General features: G+C 37.2%; 1 protein-coding gene across 1 annotated transcript in view; it reads left to right on the forward strand.

The window, feature by feature from the left end:
- LOC150101218 (catenin delta-2-like) overlaps positions 1–23,503 on the forward strand; it is a 728,964-nt gene that overhangs the window by 325,509 nt on the left and 379,952 nt on the right. Inside the window, exon 8 of the mRNA XM_090401243.1 lies at positions 64–336. Coding sequence (XP_090257369.1) covers positions 64–336 — 273 coding nt within the window. The remainder of the gene's footprint in view (positions 1–63; positions 337–23,503) is intronic.

Raw genomic sequence — 23,503 nt, forward strand, 5'->3', positions numbered from 1 at the left:
CATTAATGTACATGTTATGTTCATTTAAATTGTTTCTACTTTTATTTTATCTATTTCTCCCAGGTCCATATGGCTATTCAGGATCACAGATATCAGCAACATCACCAGGATATACACCTTATGATACAGCACCCCAGGGATATCTTGATCGTCGACCCAGTTATGATGATCACCCTCAGACTCAGACCACACATGCTCGTCCTCCTGCTCCTTATCTTCATTCTCCACGATCTGTGATAGAGGAAGAGGGAAATACAGTGCCAACTGGTGATGGGAAATATCCTCCTCCCAGGCATTCACATTTGGCATCGGAACATGTAGAAGGAGAAGACAGAGGTAGATAAGCAAATTTGTTGCTTTATTTTCTGTTTTATATGCAGATTGCACATAAAATATTTTATAATATATGCTTTATATGTATGTTTAAAAAAAAATAGATTGGCAATGTTAGATTTGTTCTTGCAGTAACCAACTATTATTCATGTCATTTCATTTTTATGTTATTTAATGCCATTCACTCCAAAGACATGCTTTAAAATAGGCTATTGAAATGAGAAAGATATTAGATTGTGAATTATTGCCTGAATTTTATTTATTTATTTAATTTTAATGCTTTGTGATAATCTCAACAATTGTTGAGATTATCTCAATCTGATCAGTACATCATTAATTAATCTGAAAACGAGCCAAATTTTCGTCAAGGTTATGGTTTGGATTTGTTTTTGTTTCAGATCACAATAATTTTGGTTTTAGTTCACTATTTTGGTTGAGTGCTGCATGCACTCAACCAAATGTGTTAACTATCTCTACGATGTTTATTCTTAGTGTTGCACATTTTTAATAGTGTAAATAAGTTTGATATTCAAAGTGCTATGTTCATTTTGTGTAGCTATAAAATGGATACATCTCCAAGAAATGTTCAAAAATATGTACTCTTTTTCAGCACACATCCATGACCCAAAGACAAATTGATAGTGAGTGTGGTGTTGGTTTGGGTACTGTTAATGTGATTTTAAACAGTTTTAGGGAGACAGGTGCCTTTTTCTCCTGACAGAAAAGGAAAATTTCGGCAAAAAAGGAAAACTACACTTACTCAAGATTATTTAATTAGTTAGGGAAAGCAAAATGAATCCATGATTGTCTGCTATAGACTTAGAGATTTGGCAGCTAGTGGGATTAATGCTTCTGACATGACATGTCATGTCAGAAGCATTAATTCATCAGTCTATTGAAGATTGTTGAAAGCAGGGAGCCCACAGACCAAAAAAGAAACAACTGTTGATGGAGGCTATGCAGAAAAAGTGGCTTCAGTGGACAAAAGTGTACAAAGATCGGACTGTTGAGAAGTAGAGGAAGGTCATATTCTCAGATAAGAGCCATTTATTTGTCTAAGGAGAGTGAGTACCCTATGTTTGCAAATCTGCAGCTGAGGACTTCTCCTGCACACTGTCAAGAAGCTCCTAAACACCCAGCTAAAAAGAAGTTCTGGGGTTGTTTTACACATGAGTCCAGGATCACTTGTGCCTGTTGAAGGTATGACGAAAAGTGACCAATACATAAAAAATTGGAGAAAAGGGTGGTCCCACAGATCCAGAGAGACAAATAACTCATCTTCCAACAGGATCTCACTCCATGCCATACTTCAAAATAAAGTGAAAGAGTTCCTCAAAAATCACAACATCCTTTTGCTTCAGTGATCAGGTAACTCTCCTCACATAACCAAATAGAAAATTTGAAATTTTGAAAAAGTGACTTGGAAAATTAAATTGTTGATACAAAGGATAATTTAATATAATCCATTATAAAAGTATGATTTTGAGATGCAGAAATAAAAAAAAAAAATGTGTTCTATATTGGTAGAGTCCATTTCTAAAGGAATTAGCAAACTTATTAGGAACAGAGGAGCACATATAAATTATTAGGTAAAGTTGGAGTTTAATTTTTGTACTTATTTTCTTGCAAAATTAAATTTTTTTCTAAAAATGTGTTTGGATTAATTTCTTTGCTACTGTATTACTAAAAGTTTAATATAGGATTAAAAAAGAGAATAAAGTTAACAGTAAGCATAGGGTAGTTACACATTTTGCATTTTTGTCTTTTTGTGTATATTCCTCATTGAAGTGTACATTCCATACAAAAGCATTGGAATAATGCACATATTAAATAGCCCACTTTTTTAAAGATACAGATAAGTTTCCTAAAAATAATTTGGTTGCATAATTATCTTTATGCAACCAAACCGTTTCCTGGTGCAACTCTTGTGTTTATTTCTTTATCTTGTTTTTTCCTTAAAGCTAGCTAATTGCCTGAGATAAATATATTCGTCCACAATTTCAAAAGATTGTTTTGAGTCACACTAGAAAATAGTTTTGGCTGCATAAAGATTATCTGTTAGGAGACTTACCTGTATCTTTAAAAAAAAGAATGTGGGCTATTTCATTTGTTCATTATTCTGGTGTTTTTGTATGGAATGTACACTTAAGGAATATGCAAAAAAACATGGATGTGTAACTGCCCTATGCATACTGTTAATTTTATTCTCTTTTTCATCCTATATTAAACTTCTAGTAATATGGAGTGTATGAATGTACAATTTGAGAAATAATACAAAAATCTAATCCAGTGATTCCATTAACATGAAAGAAATTTTATGTTATTATATTTGGAAGCCAATTCATGAATAAAATCAGATTTGTATTAAGTTTTCAAGAAACGTCTATAAGGATTTTCACCTTTCATTGTTTATATATGATAAATCTTCAATGTCATTTGTAAAATGACATTTTGCAGATGGCATTATTCATTATTTTGTTTAGTAAAAAATAAAGAAGCTCAGAAAAGGATAAATAACTTTGCCTTTGATAGAGAAGCAGAAAAAAAAATTGATATAACGAAAACAAAATTATAACTAACAAAAAACAAAAAAATTAATTAGCAAACAATCCTTTTGAAATTGTGGATGAATATATTTATCTCAGGCAGCTGGTTAGCTTTAAGGAAAAAACAAGATAAAGAAATAATAAGAGTCACACTGGGAAACAGTGAAATACTGGAAATACTGACATTGGATATATTTTAGCTGCCTAAAAAAAATGTCTAAATGTATTCACTCTTTGAATGCATTTAGACATTGCATCTACTAGATAGTTTTTGAAACTCCCCCAATCTGCATTGAGCTCTTTTCCAGCTAACTCCTCACTCCATGCTACACCTGCAAGCTGTCTCCTGAGCTCTTCATAATCACTCCCCTTGTAATTCCACCTATACCCTTTTCTTACAGAGGTCCTCACACTGCTGGCAACCACCCAGGTAATCACCTCATGGTCATTCTCACAAATCGGTGGGTGATTTGACACTTCATTTATAATTGCATCCTCTGATGATATGACCAAATCCAATATCCTCAATCCTCGTGTTCCCTCTGTTACATACTGTCTGAGGTAGCTATCCTTCAAAAACTCAAGAAACTCATTTTCTTTACTTCCAGTTGCTATCTCATAATTCTAGTCTATATTGCCATAATTAAAATTTCCATAATGATCACTCTTTTCTTATTTGCTTGGCTAATTTGATTATACATTTCATAGTCACTACCATCCACATTTCCTGGTCTATAACAACATCCAACCAAGTATTTCATTCCATTCATATTTGCAATCTTTGCTACATGGCCCCTGAACTTCAACTTCCTATCTACTAACACTCCAAGATCCCTAACCTTATCAATTTCTTTTAGCATAATCCCACAAATATAATACAACATTGGATATATAATCATGCCAATTTGAATGACTTTACATTTACTGACATTGAACTGCCATTCATTTTCCCATGCCCACAGTTCCAGCCTATTCAAATCATTTTGCAAGTACTTCATATCAGCAGCATTCCTGATTACCCTACCCAGTTTGCATCATCAGCAAATAGCTGTATGTTGCTTGTCAGATACTTCCCAATATCATTAAGTACAGATTGAATAACAGTGGACCAAGCACTGATCCTTGTGGTACATCACTTGTTACCTTAAATCTTGCAGACTCGCATCCCCTGCATACTACTTTTTGATACCTGTCAGTCAGTCATCCTCTTATTATTATTATCACGTGACACCTCCAAGGAGGCCAAAGACTCATCAAGGGAGGGCACCTACTCCACAACTCCCCATCTCTACCAACTACAGTGAACCGCATCATTTATACCACCACCACCACTGGTATTTTCACAGATAATCACAAATATCCATGCCCACAGCCTTTTGGCTGGAGAGTGGATATGCTAATATTCTATAACCCAAACTCATATTCTCCAGTTTATACAACACTCTACCATGTTGTATTCTGTCAAAAGCTTTAGCAAAACCCAAAAGTACCATATGTATCCATTCCCCCCCTTGTCTAGTTCAAGGTAACATTGTTATAGAATGTGAGCAAAAAGTTGCTAAAACATGATTTGCTCTTAGTAAACCCATGTTGCTCATTGCAAAGTAGAGATTCACTGTCAACCCATTTCTGAATGCAAGCCTTAACTAATTTTTGCAAAATCTTCACCACCACTCCTGAGATATTAATTGGTCAATAGTTGGATACATCGGTCTTTGTACCACCCTTGCACAATGGAATTACCATACATTCTTTCCATTCCTGCAGAATCTTTCCTGTTTTGAGACTTATATTAAACAGCCTGGGCAAAGGAATAGCCAGTCCAGCTGAACATGCTTTTAGCATGTGGTGATATCCCATCAGTTCCTATTGATGAATTCTTATTCAGTTTGTGCTGATATCCCATCGGTCCCTGTTGCTGAATTAATATGAGTCTCAAAACAGGAAAGATTCTGCAGAAATGGAAAGAATGTATGGTAATATTGCTGAATTCTTATTCAGTTTGTGGAACAGCTCTAATACCTCATCCTCATACACTTGAGGTTCTTCATCCATTGAAAGATGTAGCAGTGAGCTCAATGTCGTGTACACCAGGTTGATAGCTTTAACAAAATAGACACTCATTAGTTGAACAACCTCTTCTGTATCTGCATTTAGAAGAGTTATTCTTTCATGTTAATTCTTTCTTTTACTTGCAGCATATCAATAGAATTCTTATGGGTTGTCTTTAGCATGCAGAATCAGTTTCATTTCATATTCAGACTTTGCTTTCCGTATAGCAGTTTTGACTATTCTAGCCTGCTGCTTATAATTTTCATAATGGACATCATCCTTATGCACACAGTATTCCTTCCACATCATCCTTTTCTTACAAATCTCTTGCTTAATAAGATTACACATTCATTTGACTCCAACCCTATTTATTCTTTGAACTCTTGGGACACAATCTGATATTACATCATTTAAGTATTGTTTAAATGTTTCCCATGCATGTCGATATTCTCCCCATTCCGCTGAACTCAGTATACTCCTCAGTTGGTCATAATTTCCCGATTTGTAGTTCAGCATGTAACTTATTGTTATTATTATCTCATACATATCTCATACGAATGAACTGAGAGGTAGTATAAATCGGGTAGGAAAAGATTTAAGAACATTATTAGATATCGTGAAGAGCAAAAGTGTCAATGGGAGAATAGTGTGCGTGCTGCCTCGTTTTGACAATTACGAGTTAAGTAGACGAGCAATGATAATGAATGATATGATTGCAAGAATGTGCAGAAAAAGAGGTCTGGAGTTTGTTGATGTTTGGAGTGTGTTTGAAGGAAAAAGGCAGTTGTATGCTAGAGATGGACTGCATCTTAACATGGAAGGACATAAGAGATTGAAGAAGTTATTGTTTTCTGAACAGGTTGAAGTTATTGGGCAGGGAAACTAATATTGAAAAGGTTGAGTGTAAGAGAGAGAAACATTAGCACTGATTGTGTATTTATTGATCCTTATAGGCAGAATAAATTGCAGAAGAGAGGGGAAAAAAATCGGCATAGGACTACGGTAGTTAGTGACTTATATATCAGTTCTAAAGCCGGTACAAGATCTAGAGGGAATCTGCAATTTTTGTATACCAATGCTAGAAGCATTAGAAATAAGAGAGAAGAATTTTTGGCATTAGTCAGTGAAATCTCACCAAAAGTTGTAGGCATTAGTGAAACTTGGCTGTCAGCAGAAGATGTGGTCACTGGAATTGAATGTGATGGGTACAGTATTTTCAGGGAGGATAGAGAAGATAGAACAGGAGGAGGAGTACTGTTGATGATAGCTGATGTGTTGCAGCCAAAGAAAGTAGTATATCATGATGATAGACATGTGAATGAGAGTTCATTTGAGGCAGTCTGGTGCGAAATAGTGACCAACGCAACCAAATATACAGTTGGATGCTGCTATAGGCCAGGGAGTACGGGGGGAGATATTGAATTCATGCATCAGCAACTTAGTGCAATGAGTGAAGGCTTAGTGATTATTATGGGGGATTTTAATTATGGTGATATCAATTGGAAGGAGGAAATATCACGTAGCAAAAAGGAAATGGAGTTCATACATCTGCTACGAGATAATTACTTGAAACAGCACGTAACTGAAGGGACACGTGGTGTGAGAGTGTTGGACCTGGTTATTGGTTCAGAGGTTATATGCATAAGTAAGGTGACCTCGTTACCTCCAGTTGGTGAAAGCGATCATGTGGTATTGACTTGGGAGGTTGCAAAATCTGTGGATTTTTCTATTAAGAAGGGGTATGTACGAAACTACAGGTTAGGCAATTATAACAAGCTTCGGAGTGAGCTTGCAGCCATCCCATGGCAGAACATATTGCAAGGGAAAGATGTTAGCAGTGCTTGGGATAAAATCAGCGGGTATCTGAGGAAAGCAATATCAAATTGTGTCCCCATGGTCAGGAGGTCAAACAAGGCAGGCATTAGATGGATGAGCAGTAGTATCAAGCTTGAACTACAAAAAAAGAAAATGTTATGGAGAATTTACAAGGAGAAGGGCGATCAGGACACCCATGAGGAGTACAAGGCTCAAGCTAGGAAGGTTACCAGCATAGTAAGAAAAGCTAAATCAGATTATGAGAAGACCTTAGCCAAAGAGATCAAGGGTAATCCCAAAGAGTTCTTCCGCTATGTGGCAAGTAAGAGGAAGAATGACTTCGGAAGGATAACCTTAGTGGGTGCTGATGGTATTGAGGTGACAAAATCAGATGTAATAGTCAAGTTACTGAGTGATCACTTCTCAAAAGTCTATCACCCAAGTGAGGATATCTCTATACCTATAGCAATACCTAATGTGAGAATTGAAGCTAAAGAATCAGAGGTATTAAATATATTGCGAAACTTAAATGCAAACACTGCGGTAGGCTTAGATGGAATATCAGCTCGGGTGTTGCGTGAATGTGCAAATGAATTGTCAACCCCTCTTACCTGGATATTTAATTTAAGTTTGAACTCTGGTATGGTCCCTAGGGAGTGGAAGTTAGGCAAAGTGGTTCCTTTGCATAAGGGTGGCTCTAAAACTGCAGTATTGAATTACAGACCAATCACCATCTCAGGAGTAGTGGTAAAAGTATTGGAAAAGTTGGTTAAAGACAAAATTCAAGAATGGGTGGATCAGGATATGATACTCTATAGAGGCCAACATGGTTTTGTTAAAGGTAAATCCTGCCTTAGCAATCTATTAACTATCCATAATAGAATAACATCAGAGTTGGACAAAGGAACTGGCTACACAGTGGTACTTCTGGATTTTGCTAAGGCTTTTGACAGGATACCCCATAGAACACTGTTACGCAAATTGGAGCAGATGGGAATGGATATTAAATTGGTGATATGGATAGGAGAATGGCTCAGGGAGAGATACCATAAGGTGGTGTATGGAGGAGCCGAGTCCAGAATGAGGCAGGTGACCAGTGGTGTGCCTCAGGGCTCTGTGCTTGGGCCAATGTTGTTTAATTTGTATATAAATGATATAGGAAATGGCTTAAAGGGAGATATTCAGTTGTTTGCTGATGATGCAAAGTTGTGTAGTGCAATAAAAAATCAAGCTGATGTTGAAAGTTTGCAGGAGGATTTAAATAAGCTGGTAAAATGGGCAAAAGAAAATGGATGTCAGTTCAATGTGGAAAAGTGTAAAGTCTTGCATTTTGGGATTAAAAGATTACCAGCTGTGTACTACATAGATGGAAAGGTACTCCAAGAGATTGATGAGGCTAGGGACTTAGGGGTATTGGTAGATAAGGAGATGAAGTTCAGAGGACACATTGCTAAGGTGTCCAAGATTGCACATAGGATTACTTGGTTGTTGAGGAACACACTGACATCCAGAGATAAAGAGGTTATTATTCCCCTTTATAAAGCATTGATACTTCCACATTTGGATTACTGTGCTCAGGTCTGGTCACCTGGATTCCTTGGAGATGAGGAGGCTGTGGAGAGGGTTCAGAGAAGAGTGACCAAGTTGGTGAGTGATATAAAAAATGCTCCCTACATTGATAGATTGAGAGCTTGTGGATTGCAGAGATTGGTTGATAGGCGAAGAAGAGGGGATATGATAGAAACATTCAAATTACTAAAAGGTTTTTATAGGATTGATGCAGGGGAAATGTTTCAGCTGTGTGATAGTGATGGAAGAACAAGAGGTCATCTCTGGAAATTAAAGAAGAGTGTGGTAAACAAAGGTGTCAGAACAAGGTTTTTTGCCTGGAGGGTGGTGAATGAGTGGAATTCATTGCCTGACTTTGTTGTGAGCTCTTCATCTGTAAATGAATTCAAGAAGAGATATGACAGATATTGTTTTGCTAGTTTGGGTCTCCCGCGATGAGTCTACTGACTCCATGGAGATACCCGTAATAATAATAATAATAATAATAATAATACTCTATGGAGTTGGTATACTCCTCATAGGAGGTTCATTTAACCGACAACATATGTATCATACTAAATCTTAAAATCCTTAACACTCTTTGCATTAACAACATATTCTCGTAACTTGTTTCATTCACTGACAATTCTCCATGTAAAAAATCTACTCCTTACTTTGCTCTTCACCACATTCTTACACAACCTCCAGGGATGGCCTCTGGTTCTCTCCCTCTTGCTTTCTATTCTTTTTTATAATCCCATCTAGATTAATCTGATAAAATCCTCTCACTGTAATTTAAATGTCTCCATTATATCACCTCTTTTCCTCCTATTACTATTACTATTGTTCCGGGAAACTCCAAGGAGTCGACAGACTCATCGAGGGAGGCCCTAACATCATGTCTGGAACAACTATTCAACATTCACACAGTATCTATCATATCTTGCCTTGAACTCATTCATGGTCGTAGCATCCACAACAGACTCTGGAAGCTTATTCCACTCATTCACCACTCTCCAAGTAAAAAACCTAGCTCTAACACCCTTGTCAACCACGCTCTTGCCCAGCTTCCATGCATGGCCCCTAGTCCTCCCACCACCAGTCATATTTTCAAAAATATCTTCTGGATCAATCTTATAAAAACCCTTCAGTAATTTGAATGTCTCAATCATATCACCCCTCCTTCGCCTATCGTCCAATTTCTGCAACCCACAAATCCTCAACCTATTCTCATAAGGTTCATTCCACAGACCTGCTGTCATCTTGGTCACTCGTCTCTGGACCCTCTCCACTTCCTCCCCATCACCAAGAAACCCTGGTGCCCATAACTGGGCACAGAAGTCCAGATGGGGTCTTATCAAGGCTCGATACAGAGGAACAACAACTTGCTTCTCTCTGCATGTTAAAGTATTTTTCATAAGCCAAGTGATTTGGTGAGCTGTTTTAGTTACTTTTGCAATGTGCCCCCTAAACTTCAACTCCCTATCCACCAGCACTCCCAAATCCCTGGCCTCATCAATCTCCTGGAGTACGGTTCCACCTATGCGATATACTGCTGCTATTCTTTTCACCCCAAAGTGCATAACCTTACACTTTGGCACATTAAATTGACATCCATTTTTCCTAGCCCAGTCCTCCAACCTATCCAAATCAACCTGTAAAATTTTGACATCCTGTGCACTCACAATTGCTCTACCCAACTTTGCATCATCAGCAAACAAGTGAACACTTCCTCTCAAATCCTTTCCAATATCATTGATGAACAAATTGAAAAGCAGTGGTCCAAGAACAGAGCCCTGCGGCACTCCACTAGTCACAAGACGTCTTTTTGACTCCACTCCTGATTAAACCACTCTCTGGTATCTCTCCTTCAACCACCCTCCTATCCATCTTACCAACCCTATATCTATCTCCATCTGCTCCAGTTTACTGATTAGGGTTCCATGTGGTATCCTGTCAAAGGCCTTGGCAAGGTCCAGTAGTATCACTGTAAACCCATTACCCCTATCCAGTTCAGCTGTCACTGTGTTATAAAACGTGAGCAAGTTACTGAGGCATGATCTACCCTTCACAAAACCATGTTGTCCCCCATACAATATCCCATTTTCATCTATCCAATCCTGTATTCTTTTCTTGACTAATTTCTCTAAGACCTTGACAATGATTCCTGATATGCTAATCGGTCGGTAATTTACAACAGCGGTCTTGGAACCACCTTTATGCAGTGGAACTATTTTCCCCTCCTTCCACCCGCTCGGGACAAACCCTGACCCGAGACTCAAATTAAACAAAATGGTCAAGGGTATTGACAATTCATTAGCTGCTTCTCGTACTACACGAGCTGGTATACCATCCAACCCCACAGATGTATTGACATTGAGGTTATGCAATAGACTACTCACCTCCACTTCATTCACCACAATTCCCATATAATCTACTGGTTTATTTGTTTCTGCAATGTCACCACCTGGATGATATATTCTTGCAAAGTGCTCAATCAGTATTTCAACTGATTCAGTTACCTCCCTACCTTCGGCATTCTTTAAAATCATTCTGCCATGTACATTTTTCCTTTTACTTGCTGCATATCTAAAAAACTGTTTAGGATTCTCTTTAGCCCACATGGCCAATGTTCTTTCGTAATCCTTTTTTGCTTTTCTTACCACACTCGTCACCCTTCTGGCCTGCGCTTTATACCGTTCATGTGCCTGCCGGTCACCTTTCTCCTTAAATTCCCTCCATAGTTGTTTCTTTTTTTGCAGCTCAAGCTTAATGGTGTTATTCATCCATTTAATCCCTACTTGATTTATTATTCAGACTCTAGGTATACAGTCAGCCATTGCTTCATGCAAGTACTTCTTAACCACCTCCCATGCACAATCAACTTCTAGTCTCCTATCCACCAAACTCGTCAATCCACATTTCTTCAACCTCTCTTTCCATAGCCAGTATTCCAAAGTCCTGATTTTGTCTTAGTCATTGGTCTCTGTAATGTTTCCACATCATACGGAAAACCAGGTGACTGAATTTGAGCACATTAGTCCAAGTGTGGTCTGACCAGTATGTGTTATACAGTGGCATAACCACTTTCTTATCCCTGCATGTTAGGGTACTTCTTATCATAGCAGCACTATGATGTGCAGTCTTTGCAACACTTGTAATATGCCTGCTATGATTTTACATTTGTTTGTTATTCTTTAGTTCATCAGATATCTGAGCATGACTGATCGCATGCTGTCAATGTCCCCCTTTTCCCCCCCTCCAAATGTTGGCAACAGAAGTGATTTTTCTCTTTCTATCATTTCATTTCATTTATCAGATGCTGTTGGTCCAGTTTCACTTTTGTCCCAAATATCTTCCATTAAATTTCTTTCCTCTTTTTTTTTTTTGTAATGATTAAGTTTAAAGAGAGTAACTCGTACATGTTGAGTATATAACGATATCTGTGAGCTGAAAATATTTGATTTTAAAATGTTATGAAATATCTGTAACCACAGCTGGAAGATATCAGATTTAACATTTTCATGTTAAATCATGTATCTGAAATGCTGCCAAATTTTTTAAAAATGCCATTGATGTTTAAAAATAAAATTGGTGTTACTGAGATAAAGAAAATTAAAACAGGTAATCTAAATGATGACTGAAGTGTTATATTCAGGCAACAGTGATCAAAGAAAGGAAGGGATAGTTATTATTATTGTTATCAGTTTGTTGCATCTCACTGCTGTGCAATGGGCTCTACATTTCTCCACTTGTTTTCATAGGTTCTCTTTATCTAGTGTTTCTTTTGCTATTCTTGTGATCTTATCTCTCCATCTCATCCTCTGGCTCTCTTGTTTTCTCTCTGGGAATTTAACTGTACTGTAGCATGTCTAATGTTTGAATTTTTTAACCTTATGCCTTTTTAATGCCCAAATATTTTCTTCATTGCTCACTGGCATACTCTAAGGTTTTTTTCAAGGCCAAGTGAGAACAATTATAGGACTCGGTAACTTGCTTTTCTGAAGATGGATAAATGCCCTTCATTCAATAATTCAGTCTTTAATAATTATTCCATGCTTTGATTACTCTGGACTTTATTTCTAGGTAATGTCTGTTTTTGTTGGATGTTGTTTATCACAGATAGGCATATTCGGATACGTATTCAATGTTGATTGGAATTTTTGAGGTATTAGTCATCATGATTTTCGTAAAATTTATTTCACTAGTTTGCTGTATAATTTATTTAATTTGTCTTCACTTCATTGAATATGATATTGTTGAGTTCAATGCAGAAAAAGAGGTTCCAGTGGGCAAAAGTGTACAAAGATTGGACTGTTGAGAGGTGGAAGAAGGTCATATTCTTATGTTATCTTATGACAATATGATGTTGTCATCTTATCCTAAGATAGCAACATCATCAGTAAATCAATGATTGCTTAGTTAGTTTCTTTATATGCTGGTACATGTACCAGTATCTTCTATCTTCAGTGTATCAGGATGGATATGGCCAGCTGATATCCATTCTTATGTGCTCCATTTTATATAACAGTTTCATGTGATATCTGTCAAATGGCTTTGTAAAATCTAGCAGCAGCATTGGTTAGAGCCATTCCCTTTATCTTATTCAACCATCACTCTGTTATAAAAAAGAATGAATAAAATAAGAGACAAGATGTACCCTTCACTAAGACATCCCATCACCTCTCCCTGCACACACAAACACACACAGCATCACTCTGATTGGTCTATAATTTGCTACCTCAGTCTGGAGCTTCCTTTATTAGAACTATTTTGTTCTCCCTCCTTTGGAACTTTACCAGACCTGCAACTTAAACAGCCTAGTCAGAAGCATTGCCGATTCCTTTGCACATCCTTGTAATATGCAAGCTGATATACCATGTAATCCCATGGTAATTTCAATGCAAATACTACCCTGTAATCCCATGGTAGTATTTGCATTGAGATTCTACAGTATCCTAAGTATATCCAGTTCATCAATATCTTTTCCAACATCAGTTTGTGACAGTTACTTCACTTGGATAATAGCACTTGTAAAATGATCATTCAGTAACTCCTCTTTTGTCTTTATTATTATTATGTGACACCTCCAGGGAGGCCAAGGACTCATCAAGGGAGGGCACCTACTCTTCGACTCTCTGTCTACACCACTCAGTCCACCAACTACAATGAACTGCAACTACCATCATCATCTACATCAATGCCATCTACCACCCACTACCACCACTAGTATTTTCACAGACAATCGCAAACATCCATACCCACAGCGGGATTTGAACCCACAGCCTTTTGGTTGGAGAGCAGATACGCTAACTACTTGGCCAACCAAAAGTCCATGGTCATTCTTTCTCTTACTTGCCACATAGTGAAAGTACTCTTTGGGATTAACTTTAGCTTATTTGGCTAATTTCTTTTCATGATCTGATTTTGTCTTCCTTACCATGCTGATCATCTTTCCTACTTGTACCTTGTTCTGCTTGTGAGCTTCCTGATTGTCTTTCTCCTTATATATTTCTCCACAGCATTTTATTTTATTTTTTTTTTTACTCTTCACCATCTCTCATTCACTGCTAATATCCTTCCATTTAGATTCTTGTATCATGGTACTGCTTCAAGCCTCTACCTAAGCTTGTCATACGTCCACATATACCACTTCTTAACTGAAAATTGCATGTTTGGCAAGTCAAGATCACATGATCATTCCAGAGACAATGCAGTTTTGTCTCATTACCTACTCCTCTAATGAACAAATCTTTTGATACTACAACTAGATTTGATGCACTCGAACCGTGAATCTCATACATCACATTCTGTTTCAAGTAATAATCTCTTAGTAGTTGAATAAATTCCATTTCTCTCCTGCCTGCATCAAACTTCCTTCTACATCTCTGTTTTCCTGATGATCTCCTACTCTTTTTTGGCTGCATTTCATCTACCATCTTCAGCAATAATCCTCCGCCTTCCTGTTCTATATTCTCCTTGAAAATGGTATATTCCTTGCATTCTATTCCCTGTAACTCTATCTGCTGTCAGCCAGTCTCTTCCTAAATCTTATAACTTTTGGTGAGGTCACACCAAGCAATACCAGAATCTCCTCCCTTTTATTCCTGATTTTTCTAACATTAGTATATATTAAACAGGAGTATCCTCTTAGGTTCATAACTGCCTTTTCATCTTATGCTGACTATCCCATGCAGTTGTGTCAAGAGACTGAATTCTGCATTTTTTTTTTGGTCATTTTGACACTCGCTCTCTCTTTGTAGACACTCACCTGCATCCTCCCTCCCCAATAGCTCTAGTTTCTCTGACTTTACATTTCCACACTTCCAGTGAACAATATTTTATCAAGACATCTAACTTCAAATCCACTTAATTAAGTGCAATCCATTAGTATTCTCTAAGTCCTTCCATTCAAATTTCATACCATTGGTTGACAAACTGCAGACTATTTCTTCTGCACAACTTAGGTTCATTCATTTGTAATCATTGCTGTCCTTCTATACATGGCAGGACACTCACAGTATTTATTCCCCCAGTCTTCTTTTTCTCTAATTCCAGTAACTCTTTCATATCTTCTCTGATACAAAATTTTTCACCTTTCAAGTTATTAATGCCTGTCAAAACAATCGGTTTTTTCACTTACCTTTTTTTCATACTGAGAGCTTCATTAATATTCATTCTTGCCTCAGGAAAACAAGATTTGGTCATTCTCTCATTATTTACTCCTCATTCTCTCATTACCTACTCTAGTCATCATACAATCATTATAAACTTTTTTCTTCTCTTTTTTGTTTTGTATTACATTTTTAACTTGCACTTCTCAGCCATATTGTTCCATGAATAATACTTCTGCAGTCATTTGTTTTCATGCTTTTTTATTCCATATTTATACATTAGTATTGCTTTCCTTCCACAAACTTTCATCTTTTGTAATGAATACATTTTGCACACAATTGTACCAAACAAAATGGTATTCAACTCCTCTAACAAAGGATGCCTTTGTTGCCATGTTATGCATGGTGTTGTTATGTTATGCATTGGTGCTATACTGACAAGATCTGGTATAATACTATATATATATATATATATATATATATACACACACACACACACACACACACACACACACACACACACACACACACACACACACACACACACACATGATGAAGGTGGTCTGAAAGGTTCTCAGCCTAACAATGAAGAAACGAATTTATAATTTCAAAATAATTTTTTTTAAATAATCTCAGTTAAGAATAATACATTTATTCCAGTGATGTTCCGGCACCATTATCCTGTCCTTGCAGTGGTTTTCAGTAAGATCTGCAAAATACCCCTCTACAGCTGCAATCACCTCTTGATTTGAAGAAAAACGCTGAACATCAAGGAAGAGTTTCAGTTTTGGGAAGAGATAGAAGTCAGTGGGAGCCAATTCTGGGGGAATAGGGTGGATGTTCCAACAGTTCATAGTTCAGATCCCTTAATTTTCCCATTGCCACTGGACAATGCACCTTTGTCAGCAGGTGCATTGTCCTGATGAAAGATGATTTTTTTGTTTCTGTGAATCAGGTCTTTTCTCACAAATTGTTTTGTCTAGTCTGGTTAAAAGATCGGAATAATATTCCCTGGCTATTGTTTTATCCTTTTCAAGATGATTAATAAACAAAATGCCTTTTAGCATCCTAAAACATGCCATGACCTTTTCCTGCTGGAACTGACTTTGTCTTCTTTGGCCTGAACTACTGGCTTCTGTCCACTATTTTCACTGCTGTTTGGATTCTGGTGTGCAATATTGAATGGAAGCCTCATCCGTAGTAATAAATTGACACACAAAATCAGTTTTATTCTTGTTAAAATGCTCCAAGCACTGTTCAGAGATTTTCATGCGAGTGCGTTTTTGATCTGCTGCAAGCAAGCGTGGCACCCATCTTGGGCAAAGCTTTTTCATATGCAATTCTTCATGCAAAATATATCCTACACATTCTTTTGAAATGCCTATAGTCTCAGCAATTTCATGCACTTTGACTTGCTGGTCATCCAATACCATATCGTGCATTTCATCAATGATTTCTGTGTTGTTACACTTTTTGGACATCCTTCACATGGATCATCTTCAAGGCCTGGTACCACATTCAAACTCAGCGGCCCATTTCTTAATTGTAGAAAATGAAGAAGAAGAGTGCCCATAAACTTTTATGAACTTCGAATAAATTTCTTTTGGTGTTAAACCTTCTTTCACAAAGAATTTTATAACCGCACGATACTCAAGTTTATCCATTTCAAGGGATACAGACAACACTTTTTCTTCAGACAGCTGTATAAAACAATCTACATGATGCATGACTTGTAATTTCACATGGATTCTTATGACAGATGTACCAACTTAGAAAAAAAAAAAAAAAATGGCGATAGTGTTGCCATCTATGGTTGAGGCCGAGAAGTTTTCAGACCACCTATGTATATATGTATATAAAGTTTTTGTTAAAAGCTAAACAACTCACTCTATCACACTCTCAAAAAAAGTTGAATTAACTTAATGTTATTAATTAAATTAAAAAAAAACCTTGCTTATTTTTCTACATCTATCAATTCACCCATATTACACGTCACCTTTCAATTTAGTTAGATTGGGTAGATCGATTGAAGATTGGTCTCTGAACAATACCAACAAGTTGTTTATGATAGATCACACTTTGGTTACCTTTTGGAAAAGAAAACTGATAAGTGGTATAGTTCAGGGTTCTGTCCTTGGAGCACCTTCTGTTTAACTCATCAGCTTTCTTTTCAGAAAAAACAATACTTGAAGTGTTGTTAACAATGCTATATGTGGATTGACTTGTGTGAAGGGATTTTCAGTTGTTTGCTAATAAAGCAGCAAATAGAATTATAAGTAGTATTGAAAGACTTTTATTGGGATTATATTGATCAAGTGTATATAATAAACAAAGTTATACCAACTAGTTTCACCAACTAAGTCTGTTGGCATCTTCAGGGTACATAACTGATGTAAGGCACTAAAAAGTAAAAAACTGTTACAAACTAAAATCAACCGATTCCAATTATATTAAACAAAGAATAGAGCACGTACAATACATTCATAGAGTGTGGATGATATCACTTGTTGTTATTTAGGAACGTTCTATAGTTGGCACTATAATTCAGTTCTGGCGAGTTGAATGATCTGATAAGGGTCTTCCAGATCATGGGCAAGATTAGTCCTTGGTTCCTGTTAAGGTTTTGTGTACAGCGGGCAACTGTTGTGGCCTCCTTAAAAATTCGGGAGCAGAAGTCCTCCTCCATGTAAGGAATTGTGCTTCTATCCCACTCTATGGTATGGTTCATTCTTGAGAAATGAAAAGCTAACCCCGTTTTTTCTTCTCTGTTATTATTGACATCACCTATGTGTTCTTTTTGCCTAATTTCAAGGCTCCTTGAAGTTTGGCCGATGTAATTGAAGCCGTACGAGCATGGTATGTTATAAACTCCAGCATGTTTGGAGAAAGGATGGCTATCTTTTGGAGATCTTAAGAATTGTCTAATCGTTTCTGTGGGTTTAAAGGCCACTCTTATTTTATATGGTCTAAGGAGTCTAGCAATCTTATTGGAAACTGTCCCTAAGTATGGAATGACGATGGTAGAAATATAACGTACATCATCTTGTCGTCTTTGTCGGGGTTCAGAGAAAAGCATATTGTGGACGAGTCTTCGAGGAAATCCATTTATGGTAAGGTTGGTGGATATCAGGGATAGTTCTTCTTGGAGGTCTTGTTCATCTGTTATAAGGAGAAAGGCATGGTTCTTCAACATGTGTACAATATTAAGTTTCTGAGAAATGTGGTGTGAGGAAGTGAAATGTAAATAACGTCCTGTATTGGTAGGTTTGCGGTAAACTGAGAGGTTGATACCACCATTCGGAAGCTTCTTAATTAAAGTGTCCAGAAAAATGATAATTGGTTATCTTCTTCAAGTTCTAGAGTGAATTTGACTGTGTGGTGTAGAGAGTTGATTTTTTTAAGAAAGTCGAACAGGTCCTTTTTTGTGTGGTTCCAAACGATAAAGATATCATCCACGTATCGCCACCCATACTGTGGGTTTAGTGTCTGTTTGAGTTAAGATTTTATTTTCAAAATCCTCCATGAAGAGATCAGCACAAGATGGAGAGAGGGGCTACCCATTGCAAGGCCAGTCAATTGCTGATATATGGTTTTATTCCATAAGAAAAAGTTTGATGTTAAACAATGACGGAACAGAAAAGTAATGTCTTGTGGCAGCAAACTTCCTAAAATGTTGATCACTTCCTCCACAGGGATGTTAGTGAATAAAGATGTAACATCCAGGCTGGCGAGTAAATTCGTATTGGAGATAGAGATGTTGTTCAGTTTCTCAATGAAATGTTGCGAATTTTGTATATATAATTGTCCGAATTATGGATGTGAGGTTTGAGGAGGCCTGCCGGGTGTTCAGATAACAGATAAGTTGGTGAATTGATTCCATCCACAATCGGGCATAGTGGTATTCCATTTTTGTGTACCTTAGGAGCACCATATAGTCTTGGTGTTAGTGGATGCATGGATTTCAATCTTTGTTTTAAGTCTAAAGACCAGTTCTCCATATGACATATTAAATCGTTGGTATTGTTGTGGTTCTTTAGTGTTGGGTCTGTGACTAGGACACGGTAGGTTGATGTAGATAATAAGCTGTTAATCTTATCTTCATAATCACTGGTGTTTAAAATCACTGTGGAATTTCCCTTATCTGCCTTCAATATGATAATGTCTTTCTTTTTCTTCAAACTATACAATGTTCTTTTTTCCAGAGTAGTGATGTTTTTGTTAGGAGTTCTGGAAGATGTGAGGATGATACTACTTTTTAATCTAATATCATTAGCTATGGGTTCCGGTAACGACGAGACTGCCTTTTCTATATTACAAATGATATCCACTTTAGGGACATTATGAGGTGTTGTTGCAAAATTGAACCCTTTTTTAAGTATATTGATCTCTGGTTTTGTTAATACATGATCCGATAAATTGAAAATAACTTTGTTTTCTGGTAGAGAAGGTTTGACTTGAAATGTTTTGTATAAAGATCGTTAAATTTTTTGATTTGGTTTCGTTTGCTTGTTGTAAAGGCTTTATCATAGCTAGTAGTGACCATTCTATCCAAATGCAACCATATATCTTGATCTAAAGTACTAGAAATATCGTCATAAATCTGATAAGTCTAAATCTATTTAGCTTAAAAGAAATCTGGTATGCTGTATCCCTTCACGTAGAAGTGCCAAAGATGTTTTAAAATATGTTTCGCTCATCTTGAATGGAATTGTTCTTTTAAAAATAGAAACTTTGGAATAATCTTGTTATCTCTACATCTTTTCAAAAAAGTGAGGTGATTTAATAGTTTGGCATTTTTACATTTAAGGAATTCAAAACGGCGTACCTTTCTTTTGGTTTCCCCATGGATTCTATTCATGTTAAAAACGTTTCATTTTCTTGACAAAAAGCTCTGAAAGACTTTTATTGGGATTATATTGATCAAGTGTATATAATAAACAACTAAGTTATACCAACTAGTTTCACCAACTAAGTTTGTTGGCATCTTCAGGGTACATAACTGATGTAAGGCACTAAAAAGTAAAAAACTATTACAAACTAAAATCAACTGATTCCATTTATATTAAACAAAGAACAGAGCACGTACAATACATTCATAGAGTGTGGATGATATCACTTGTTGTTATTTAGGAACGTTCTATAGTTGGCACTATAATTCAGTTCTGGCGAGTTGAATGATCTGATAAGGGTCTTCCAGATCATGGGCAAGATTAGTCCTTGGTTCCTGTTAAGGTTTTGTGTACAGCGGGCAACTGTTGTGAACTCCTTAAAAATTCGGGAGCAGAAGTCCTCCTCCATGTAAGGAATTGTGCTTCTATCCCACTCTATGGTATGGTTCGTTCTTGAGAAATGAAAAGCTAACCCCATTTTTTCTTCTCTGTTATTATTGACGTCACCTATGTGTTCTTTTTGCCTAATTTCAAGGCTCCTTGAAGTTTGGCCAATGTAATTCAAGCTGTACGAGCATGGTATGTTATAAATTCCAGCATATTTGGAGAAAGGATGGCTATCTTTTGGAAATCTTAAGAATTGTCTAATCGTTTCTGTGGGTTTAAAGGCCACTCTTATTTTATATGGTCTAAGGAGTCTAGCAATCTTATTGGAAACTGTCCCTAAGTATGGAATGACGATGGTAGAAATATAACGTACATCATCTTGTTGTCTTTGTCGGGGTTCAGAGAAAAGCATCTTGTGGACGAATCTTCAAGGAAATCCATTCATGGTAAGGTTGGTGGCTATCAGGGATAGTTCTTCTTGGAGGTCTTGTTGATCTGTTATAAGGAGAAAGGCATGGTTCTTCAACATGTGTACAATACTAAGTTTCTGAGAAATGTGGTGTGAGGAAGTGAAATGTAAAAAACGTCCTACATTGGTAGGTTTGCAGTAAACTGAGAGGTTGATACCGCCATTCGAAAGCTTCTTAATTAAAGTGTCCAGAAATGATAATTGGTTATCTTCTTTAAGTTCTAGAGTGAATTTGATTGTGTGGTGTAGAGAGTTGATTTTTTTAAGAAAGTCGAACAGGTCCTTTTTTGTGTGGTTCCAAACGATAAAGATATCATCCACGTATCTCCACCATACTGTGGGTGTAGGGTCTGTTTGAGTTAAGATTTTACATTCAAAATCCTCCATAAAGAGATCAGCACAAGATGGATAGAGGGGGCTACCCATTGCAAGGCCAGTCAATTGCTGATATATGGTTTTATTCCAAAAAACCATATATCAGTTTGGAAAGTGAGGAGTGTAAATGAGATACAGGTTTAACTTGATAGACATGTTGCTAATTGAGTGAGCCACCCATAGCGAGTCCACTGACTATGGAGGTTGATTTAATAATTATTTTATATTAATCATTATACCGACTTAAAGTTCAGGTCACAACTAGTATTTGACCAATGGTCACTAAATGATAAGAAACAATAAACCATAAAAGTGGTTTTCCTTGTGGTACTTGGGAGAAGGGAGACAACATCAGGTAGCACTGAGCCCAGTGGAGTCTAGAGGGGATAATGCTGAGTATAGAAATATGTAGTGGCATTTTAATGCTTTATACTAATGCCAGGAGTATTCGGAATAAAGGAGAGGAACTGGTGGCGATGATAGCATCACCCTGCCCAAAGATTATTGGGATCACTGAGATGTGGTTGATAGAAGAGGATATAATAACAGCAATAGAAGTAGCAGGGTACAGTATTTTTGGGCAGGAAAGAAAGGGAAAGCATGGTGGTGGACTAATGCTTATGATAAGTGACGATTTATGTCCTCTAAGAGTGGAGGCTTCAGAAGGCAGTGACGTTAATGATTTTGAAAGCATATGCTGTGAGGTAGAGATAGGCAAGATGGAATATTTAGTGGGGTGTTGCTACAAACCAAGAAGCACCGAGGATGGGGACCAGGAGATGTTTAGACAGTTGAGTTTGAAGTGCAAGAAGAATGATTTGTTATGGGAGATTTTAACTACAGCAGTATAAATTGGGGAGAGGAAGATGCATGTAGCAATAAGGGAATGGAATTTCTAGAATTCTTCAGGGACAAATATCTTAGGCAATATTTAATAGAGGGAACAAGCTGTTCAAGAGTTTTGGATTTGGTCATAGCATCGGAAGAGTTGATAATAACTGAGATGACATCTCTCCCACCAGTTGGAGAGAGCAACCATGTGGTTTTGACTTGAAAGATGAATAGACATGCAGGAGTATCAAAGAGACGGGAACATATGCAGAATTATAAAACAGGTGATTATAATAGTCTTAGACATCAACTTGGGGAAGTTTCATGAAGGGAGGAATTGGAAGGCCAGGATATCATTAGTACTTGGGAAATTGTGAAGGAAGGAATATTTGTTAGCAGCAATAGTAAGCTGTATTCCACAAGTCAAGAAGAGGACATAATTTGGAGTAAAGTGGATGACAAACAATATTAAACAGGAGCTGCATGTGAAAAAGAGACTATGGAAGAGATCTAAGGAGACAGGTGAAGAGCAGATGTATGAAGAATATAAGACACTGGCCAGGAGAGTGACTAGTATGGTAAGGAAGACAAAACTGGAATATAAAAAGAGATTGGCCCTAAGATCCAAAGAAAATCCTCGGGACTTTTTTAGCTATGTGGCCAGTAGAAGGAGAAGTGATTGTGGAAGAATGATATTGTGGAATAAAAATCGGAATAGAGTGACTGATGCAGAAGACATAGTGGAATGTTCACTCAACACTTTATTGATGTATTTCATCCTGGAGGAGTAAATTTTAATACTAGATGGATAGGGCAGGTTCGAGGTTTAGAAGTGCAGGAGGAGAACTTGTTCCAAATACTGAGTACTCTGGATGTCAGTAATGCTGTAGGACTGGATGGAATTTCACCATGAGTTTTGAGAGAATGTACTAAGGAACTCACAGCTCCTTTGACCTGGCTTTTCAATGAAAGTCTGGCTATGGGAAAGGTGCCAAGGGAATGGAAGGAAGGTAAGATAGTGCCATTGCATAAGGGCAGTAGCAGACTGGAAGGGTCTAATTATTGGCCAATTTGTGTGCCATCAGTAGTTGTTAAGATCTTGAAGAAATTACTGAGGGATCGTATACAGCATTGGACAAATGAGTGTAATGTTATCTGCAAGGGTCAACATGGATTTGTGAAGGGCCGCTCTTGTTTTAGCAGTATGCTAGCCTTTTATGATAAAGTTACAAGAGCATTAGATGAGGGAAAGGCATATAACGCCATTTTCTTAGACTTAGCGAAGGCATTTGACAGGGTGCCACATGATAAGCTGATATTTAAGTTGCAGCACATGGGTCTGGATGTCAGATTGGTCAACTGGATTCAGGATTGGCTGTCAGATAGGTATCAGTGAGTTGTGTATGGTGGGTCAATTTTAAGGAAGCAGAGGGTTACAAGTGGGGTCCCACAGGGCTCAGTACGGAGACCTATATTGTTTAACCTTTATATCAATGACATTGTCAGTCAATTGCAATGAGATATTCAGTTGTTTGCGGATGATGTGAAGCTGGGAAGGTTATTAGTAATAGTGCAGATGTGGTAGTCATGCAAAAGGATTTGAATAAGCTAGACAGATGGGCAAAATAATGGGGGTGTCTGTTT

The sequence above is a fragment of the Typopeltis vanoorti genome, chromosome 12 (assembly GCF_054136105.1).
Source record: "Typopeltis vanoorti isolate ZY-2024b chromosome 12, IOZ_Tvanoo_1.0, whole genome shotgun sequence".
Classification (NCBI taxonomy): Eukaryota; Metazoa; Arthropoda; class Arachnida; order Uropygi; family Thelyphonidae; genus Typopeltis; species Typopeltis vanoorti.